This window comes from Trachymyrmex septentrionalis, unplaced genomic scaffold (genome assembly GCF_001594115.1).
Source record: "Trachymyrmex septentrionalis isolate Tsep2-gDNA-1 unplaced genomic scaffold, Tsep1.0 scaffold44, whole genome shotgun sequence".
Lineage (NCBI taxonomy): Eukaryota > Metazoa > Arthropoda > Insecta > Hymenoptera > Formicidae > Trachymyrmex > Trachymyrmex septentrionalis.
In genome coordinates this window covers 1,787,943-1,797,815 of record NW_017305611.1, presented here as the reverse complement: position 1 = coordinate 1,797,815, position 9,873 = coordinate 1,787,943, and the positions used below count along the sequence as shown (strand labels likewise).

General features: G+C 26.6%; 1 protein-coding gene across 1 annotated transcript; it reads left to right on the top strand.

Moving 5' to 3' along the window:
* Positions 1–7,386: 7,386 nt before the first annotated feature.
* Positions 7,387–7,638, top strand: LOC108751313 (the record flags this gene model as incomplete). Its single annotated transcript, XM_018491414.1, has 1 exon — positions 7,387–7,638. A coding segment is annotated over one exon (252 nt), but the record flags the coding sequence as incomplete, so codon positions are not given.
* Positions 7,639–9,873: the final 2,235 nt, after the last annotated feature.

Genomic DNA, 9,873 nt, shown 5'->3' with positions numbered 1-9,873 from the left:
GTGTGTGTGTGTGTGTGTGTGTGTGTGTGTGTGTGTGTGTGTGTGTGTGTGTGTGTGTGCGTGTGTTTTAATACCTATTTATTTAGTGACTAATTAATATTTCTAACAAATTAATTAGAATTATTAGAATTATCAGGATTAATATTGAAAACTATTTTGACATTAGGTTCAATTATTCTGATAAAATGTATTTAAAATTATTAAATACTTTTATCCATTGTGACAGTTCCTCATCAACAATTAGAGAATATCTAATAGTAAAGATAAAGATTTTTAATAATAAAGATAAAGAATACTAATCATAAAGATAAAGGTTAATAACAAAGATAGTGGTAATGAATAATAAAAATAAAAATTTTTAACAATAAAGATAAATCTAGTACAGAAGAAAAAAAGTAATATCTAATAACTTTTGTGCTTATTTATATAAATAATGTGATATTAATTCGAGAATATATTCTTAGCAACCGTTTTCATGGATGACTAAGCCAGTCGCTTGACTGGCGCGCAGAGAAACATTTTAAGTTCAGCTACAAATTATAGTTAACATTGCAAAGAGTACACGTTACCGTAACATCCACATTTTTCGTGCATTCAAGCGAGAAAGCTACGAGACCGTTAGATCAACGCAAGTAGTGCTATATGTCATTTTCATCGTCTCTTGGTACCGCAATTATAATAAAAATCATAGACTATATTAATCGAACAACTAGTTGCAATATATATAGTTGATATGAATATCATTGATTGATACAAGTTATGAAGTTTTACATTTGCTATATCTTGACGCAATTATAATAAATAAAGGTAACAAATAAATTTTTTATTTTTAATTAAAGAGAGTTTCTACGAAGAAACCGACGAAATTTCCTTCCAATTTCCTCTCACGTACTGTATAAGCTTCTCGAAAATAAAGCTTAAAGAAAAATCATTTAAAAGTATTATTACGCGAGCTGGTGAATGCTTCATTTATCTCTTTGTTCTCTACGGCTTTTTTTTGCGCTACCGTGGAATCTTTCTCATTTAGGACCTTTCAATTTCATTTATACGTCTATGTCTATTAATCCATTAAAAGCATCCGTACATTCAACTTTTCTTAATGAAACGATCGACTTTCGTGATTGTCCAAACGATTTGCGAGAAAATTCTTTTAAATATTAATCTATCATTTTGAGATTTATCGGATTTGAAGTGACTAATACAGAGAATTGATTTATAAATTATCATTTATCGTTTATCGTTGAGACAGAGATATCAATTGATATCAATAATTATTTACATAAACCCGTAACGACCGATATTATATTATCTTTGGAAATATCTCCCTCTTTTCGCACAAAGTATAAAACTTCTAAAATTGTAAGAATTTATTACAAGTAAGTAATTTTCTGTTAAGTATATGTAATCTTTACGTCCTTGCATATACGAAAAATTACATCATTATTTTAGTCAATGAATAGTCGATGGACATTGTTAATATGCTATATGATGTAGCATAATATTGAATTAAAGTCAAAATGTCAGAATTTAAAAGTAAAGAATCCATTATTTTTAATAATTGTATATAACAATGTGTATATATATTATTGTTATATATTAAAAATAAAAATTCGTTACTTTGAAAATTATAATTTATTCAAATCATTTTTCATTCGAATTTATATACTGTTCAAAGTCTTTTTAAGTATTTCATAAATACTTTGTTCGTGTTTTTGAAAAGTTGATGATGTCCCGTTGAATAACTTGAAATTCTGTAGATCGTCTCTCCAATACCAAAATTTGCTGAGCCATTATACTTCATTAGACTACGCGTTCATTAACGCCAGTCTTTTCAAACACGGTATTTCGCATAGCTTGAGCAGCAGAATGCCTTACTTTAAATTATTACATAATTGCCTGATATCTGATCTACTCTAAAATGTTTTATTTTAGAATGCACTTATCAGGTAAGATAATACACGATTATTGATTTATATGTATATGTATATTTGATTTATGAGCCTTTTTTTTCGCAATTAATATAATCCGACATTTTAACTGCATCGATATACCAATATTTTGGATTTTGGATTTTTGGTATGTAAATTCCAGCACCAAAGTATCGGAGATAATAATTATTTCGAAATTACCTTGCGATACAAGAAACGGTAAAACCAGGGAATGATTATGTCGTGAAAGGGGAGAACCCTGTGGGTGTTCGCTAGAGCATGAAGGTATTCGCTTCCCACGCTTAAGCAGTGGAATAACAATGATGCTCACGGATGCTTGCACATCCTTGCCGCCTCCAGTTGCTCGGCGTATTCCGCTTCAAGTTTTCTTCAAATTTTGCCACTCCTTCCTCCCCCCCCCCCGTACTTGGCAAAATCGGCTCTTTTTGATCAGGCACTAGAACGTGGAATGATAATTTCTCTTTCTCTCCTTTTGTCTCTTCTCTTTCTTCTTCCGCTGCGCATCGATGTTTCCTTGAAACATAAACGATACTATATAACTTTTTATATATCAAACTTGTAACTATAATCTTTGTTACAATAGTAATTCTAGGTAGCAATATGATATACGTTTCTTTATTATTTCTTCTTTTATTCTATGTTTTATTTTTGTTGTTTCGCAAGTTTTCACGGAAGTGATATCAATCTGAATAATACTATTCGAACGACAATATGTAGCATTCATATCATACAGAATTGTATCAGCGAGATAAGAATATCTGATTGATATCAATGGACAGATATGTACAACTAGTTTCATCCCTATGTTGCAATGATGCGAAATATAATTGATACGTCGAGCAAATTTATAATACTATTGACGCATCAAGAAAATGTTCCATCTTGGCGTTTCCGTGTTTCACTAATTATACTTTCTTCGATAGATCAAAGTCGTTTAGACTTATTAGACACAGTGAAAGCGTGGAGCATTGTCAATATATTAAAATTAATCGATGTTCTCGGGCTATTTTTTTTATACGTTACATCCTGCTTCATCTCTTTGTTAGCATGAAAATTCGGTTTTAATATTGCGGAGCGATTTATGAAAAGTTAAGACAAGATAGCTCTTAAACCAAATGCAAACTTTCTTATCAATTCCTTGAAAAGTGTCTCTTCTAATGTCTCGTGCAATAATCACTCAAATCTTTATTGATTTTGAAATTCCAACCGCGAAATTCTTTGTGTGCACAAAGAGTTAAATGGAAGACCATTAAAAACGTATGTATGGAAAAGAAGGTAATTGTACCTCACACATATATGTGCTTTAGATTCACGTCAACCTTGAATTAAATTTTGTAGCGTCTACAGCCGAGTTAATTAAATTTTTTTATTTATTTGAAAATTTTTTCATTGTAGCGATATTTGAATTTGTATTTGTATTTTGTGTTTGCATTCGTAAGGTTTGCGACTTCCGTGGATTTCTGTCCTTTGCGATACGTAAAGATGCGTGTAAAATGTCAAAAAGAAGAAGGTGTGGAGAAATACGTGGGTGCGTACAAACACATTCCGAGATAGGAAGAAATACGGGGATGAGAGAGACGTAAAGCTATATGCCAATTGTATGCCAGTTATTGAGTTGTCAGGATATTACTCTGGTGAAACGAGAACACGGAGATCGAATTGACAGCGTTTCTCTAGCATCGACACCTCAATGTTCTACAAGCGTGCGTCATGCATGATTCGTGAATATTTATAGCAAATTTAAAGATCACATCGCGGAAGCCTAAATAAGAAAATTAATCTTTCACGAAACGTGCACAATTTCTGACAACATCGTATTAATATAATTCTCTTACGTGATTTTTTAATACAAATAAACTTACGAATAAAAAGTTATTTTAAAAAAAGCAGTATACTTGGCGTAAAGTAACATTTTCTCAAAATTATTTTTTAACTCAATTTATAATGTTATACATTTTTTATTCAAATAAAATATTATTGTTAATATTATATTCTACTATGTAATATAACTTAGGTAAAGTTAACCCTTTCACACACACACACACACACACACACATATACAAATTATTTTATAGTTATAAAAAATATTTGTATTTTTGTGCACTTGAGAAATAATAAACAATTCGTAAAAATTGGATATTTTGATGGATATTTTTAAAACGTATAAAGATTTTTCTACTTTTACATTTTTATTCAACAATTTATAATAAATTGCGCTATAAAAGGTTTTTGTATATACGCATGAAAGATTTTACAGGCAATTCATATGATTTATTGTTTATTTGCAAGATAAAGATGAATCCACTTTTATATTAGTTTATCATAATCAACTATTTTAAAGAAATTGAAGTAATTTTCTGTGATGTCTATCACGTATAAAATATCGTATTAATAAGATAACATTTACAATGATTTATTTTATGATATCAAGAGAAATTATACGTAATTCTTGATTATTCATTTTTGTGCCAAAGCAAAATTAATTGAACACTGATCAATCTGATAAAATGTATATTATCATCAAGGAAATTGGAAATAAGGTTTTATTGTATTATATTAACATTGTTTGTCTTCCGCGATTTTTTCTATACAAATTTCCATGTTATAAAATGTTTATAATATAAAATACTATAAAATACTATAAACATTTTATTTCTTTTATATGATTAATAACGCTAATAAATTAGTGCATTAATAGTTTATGTATCCAACATTGTGTATGCTCACTGTATATCTTTAAATTATTTAATTGTGTTTTGCTGAATTTCATTTTTCAATTTCAATAATAATTGCTAATAAATCTAATATTGGCATTGTTGCTTAAGATGATTTGTAAACGCATAATTACAACTAGATGAAATCGACAACGCTCGCTAAAATCATTTATAGCTATAGCATACGTGGGCCGCGATGAAGAATCATTCTAGCATCAGAATCACTACAAAGGTATAATTATCACCAATGCACAACGGATACACCACAATTTATGATTTGACGATGATAGTGTGGTACCAACCGTACCATTTTATGATGCATAAAGAAAAATTCCTTTTTAAATTGCTGTAGTACTACACGTTGGTATATTGTATAAGAGAATTGATAAAAAGGGTAGATTCGAACAGTCGATGTTATTTCCGTCGCCAAAAGAAAATGCCATTAACGTTTAAAACTTTCAGCGATACGTCTATCTAAACGAGTAATAATATATCTGCAATATTAATTCTCTAGCAATAAGCAAAATGCGAAATTCAATGTGCATCGTGATAATGCACGCTCGTGTTCGCAGAAATGTGCATTTGCTATAAATTTACGTATAACGAATACGAGAGAAAACATATTACGCGAATAACTAGAAATAAATAAATCTTGAATGTTTTTTTTATTAAAACGTTTTATGCCAATTTAAATTTCACGGGGTATCAAAGAAAAGTTATTAATTGCGTGTAACTAAATGCGCTCTGCGCGATCCTACATACATATAAAGATCCACTTAACATGACATAATTGTGTTTATATTGTAAAGAACTTACGGCGTCTATATACAGATAAATATGGTATATTTGCCATAAAGAAATACAACTAACTGTAAGCGTCAAAACGAAGTTTTATCGTATAAATTGCTGATTGTTTTGCAGCTAGTAAACTGAATGTAACATTGTAAACAAAATACCCGGATTTTTTTTTTAATGTTCATTTGTATCAGTAATATAAACAACTGTTGGTCGATTTAATTTGTGATATTATTCATATTCTAACTTTATTTTAAAAGTGTGTTTCAAAATCGACACAAATAATAAGTGGATAAGTGAATAAGAAGTGACAGAAGGAAAAATGAATTTAAATTTTTATAAAATTGATTATTAACATATTGTTATTATATAATATGTTAGACATACAAATATAATATTAACGACTTACAATTTGAAGGAAATAAATCTCATAAATCTATCCTTTTTTGCAGATTAGGCAGTCGTCATAAAAAAAGCAACAATTATAATAAAGAATAATAAGTCGCTGAGTTTTATAATGCTCAGTTTTATAAAATTTTTGTATTGCGTGTTTTTTTTTCTCTATTCTATTGTAAATAAAATAGTAAATTTTATATTTATATATATTCGTAAAACTGATGACGTGAGATTGAAATAAAAACTGAAATAATATATGTATTGCACGAATTTAACATATAACATTTTTTATTAGACATAATTCGCATGACATGATAACAGGATAAAGATAATTTAACAATTTTATGTATTAATATAACTATTAAACTCTTTCGAGTTATTCGTAATTTATACTATTGTCATAAATAACATAGTTTGAAATATAAAATTGCATGATAGAGCATGCTTAAGATTAATAAAACGTAAAAAAATTAATAAATTGGTTTTATTTTATTCCCACTCTATTATTCTATCAAATTGTACAAATAATAGAAACTTAAAATTTTTTTTTAAATAATTGTTAAAAAGATACAAAAAATTGCAATTTTAAAAATTAAAAATTTATAATTAACATAATTTAAAAAAAAAACTAAAGATATTTAAATTAAAAAATGCATTTTTTTTATTTTTATAAAATTGCAATAAAGTAATTAATAATTTGCTGGCAGATAACAACGGAATAACTTTATTATAGAAATTGACGGAGTAACTTCATTATATGTAGTCATGGATTTAGTCACTTTACGCGTAGTTTCTTTGATAGTTATATCTAACATTTTCGAATAACAAAAATCATAAAAAAATAGATAATGCTATAGAAGATACGCAGAATATTTTTAGTTTTATCGATTATAAATATTATAAGTATTTTGTGATATTTTATTCTATTAAGTCACGATTTCTGTATCGTTACAGATTGCAACGAAGTAATGGTACTGACTCATAAAAGATAATGCACGTGCCGCACGATAAATGTATTAAATTTTTAAAACATTTTTTTATTGATATGTAAAAAATTTAGAATTGTTATATAAAATGCTCTTGCATACTTTAATATTGACAAATATTACGTGTAAAAATCCATATAATTTATATATTGACTTAATAAAAAAATTAAACATTGACTTATTTTCTGTATACGCACTTGTTAAACGCATATTAATTATTATTCTAACTTTTTTTTAATATCATTTATGAGTTATATTAAATTTTTTTTATATTTTACAAAAATATTAATTATTTATTTAAAATACATTACATTCTTGATTTTTAAATATAAATTTATCTATCAAAATTATTATTTAAAGATATTGATGACATGAAGATGTTACGAAGCTCAATTTTAACAAAAAAATGCAATTTTTTTAAGTCATTAAAGTACATCAAACCATCTTATATATTTCTGATGTGCTTTATTATATTGATAGGTATCACTTTTATAAATTGTCTGTCCACTAAGGGAAGACAATTTAGAAGCTAACGTAACGTAACTCGCGACAGTTTTAAATGAAAAAATTAGGATGAAGACTGCAATTTTCTTATTCGAGCTTGTGCTCGTTGTCGCAATTATCATCCCGACTAATGGAGGACCTATTGCCGAAGCAAGTGCCGAGGCTAAACCTGAAACAACTGCCGAGGATAATCCTGAAGCAACTGTAGAGGCTAGTTCTGAAGCAGTTGCCAAAGCTAATTCTAAACCATTTGCTGATCCTGAAGCATTCGCCAAGGCCATGGCCAATGCATAACTTCATGATGATAAACAATAGCATCTAAGATATCATAATAAAATTATATTTACTAATTTAAAATAATTTGACTACATTTTTTAAATACTTTTTTTAGTTATTTATATGCCTTAATAAAGATAAGCAAATAAATTTTTTCATATTTTGTAAGTTTATGACTTAGTAAACAGAGAACATTTCAGCAACATTACAGTCTATATTACAACATATATTCCAATATGTTTTTTGCTTACTGGAGACTCAGTTCCACAACGGTTAATTCTTAACCGAAATTCAACTTGTTTCTCATCTCCTTCCAATTCTAGAGACAATGAATAAGTTGAACCTCGGTTAAGAGTTAACTGTGAATTGTGGAACTGGGCCTAATTCATAAACTTATGAGATATTGATTATAATTATAAAATTTGATTACAATATTGCTACAGTATTGCTGGAATATTCGAAAATGTTTCTTACTTACTAAGTGAATTATTTATTATTCATTGTTAGCAAGAAAATTAGTAACACTGCCTAACATGGAATTTAGAATCGGACAAAATTATTTTTATAAGTTTTTTGAGAAAAGTGAACTCAAAAGAGTTATAAATGGCATTTTAGAATACCTGTAAACTCAGAAAGCTCAAAACGTGATAGAACTGTTTCATTAATAAATGCGTTTTCAATGATTAAAAAATTTGTAAAAATTATTTTGTCCGATTCGTGACAAATTTTTCAATTCGTTGGACAGTGTAATTAAAGTAATTAATATATTAAATTTATAATTAAAATGATTTGTTTATATCGTTACGCAAAAATGCAATACTTAAAAAATATTTTTTCATACAGTTTTATCATTGAATCATGTTTAATTTTGCAAATTTTTTATTTTACATACATTATTAACAAAATTATATAAAATAACGAGAAATAAAAAAGAAAATCAAACTTATAACATATGACATAACATCTTGAAACTTTTTTAAACATAATTTTATATTACTCTAAATTTTGTGTTATTAATATATATTATTGGAAGACATCAAATAAATAGCGAGAAACTCAACTTTAATAGAAGAATACAACGTAAATTTTAATATGTGAATCTAAATAAGCTCTCGAAGCTGATGACTTGGTGTTGAAAAAGCTGATTCACGTACTGCACGAATTTAGCATATAATATTTTTAGATATTATTCGTATGAAATGATAACATAATAAAGATACTAAACAATTTTGTAAATATTAATATAATTTCTAAACTTTTTGTTCGTAATTTATGATTGATTTTATTATTATCGATATCCCAGTTTAAAATATAAAATTGTGTAATAAAGCAAGTATAAAATAAATAAAGCATATAAAATAAAATTATGTTTTATATTTTTATTTCTACCGTATTATTTTATTAAGTGTAGATATAAGAGAAAATGAAAAAAATGTGTTTTTTTTTAATAATTGTAAAAAAGTACATATTTAAAAAAAATCACTACTTTAGAACTTTAGAATTCTTAATACAAAAATTTATTTAAAAAAAAATTAAAAACAGATATTTAAATAAAAAATACTATTGTCGGATAGTTTTTATAAAATTAGTAAAAATTATAATTAAATAATTTACTAATGCACAATATTGAATGAAGAATAATGTCGTAACTTTAAAGAAATCATCAATTTTGTCATTTACTCATAGAAAATAAATGCGGTAGTAACATATATTGACAGTTATTTTCAATTTTGTCGATTATAAGTAATACTTTTTATAATAATTTCGTTTTCTTAAGTCATGATTTTTAAATTGCTACACATCGTCAATGCAATAATGATGTTAAGTCGTAAAAGATAACGCATGTTGCGCACGATGTACACATTCAATTTTTTTAACATTTTTTTTTTAATTTAATGTGTACATCGTGCATACATTTTATCTTTTGATGCAACAAAGAATTGTTGTAAAATTACAAAAGCGACTTTACATTTTTTATATTGAGACATAAAAATCTATGCAATTTATCATGGAGATATTTAATTTGATGATGTTAGAAGCAAAAATATATTAAAAGTTTTTGCAAAATATTTTTAAATAAAAATATTTCTCAACAAATCAATATTTACATTTGATAGAATTTACTTGCAAAATTATATTGAAAACTGTTTTTTTATTTCAAAATTGAATAAAATTATATTTATATTAATTCGATACCTGTCATACAGTTTGTTTCGTTTTTTAATTAAGCATACTTCAATTTTAAATGTATAT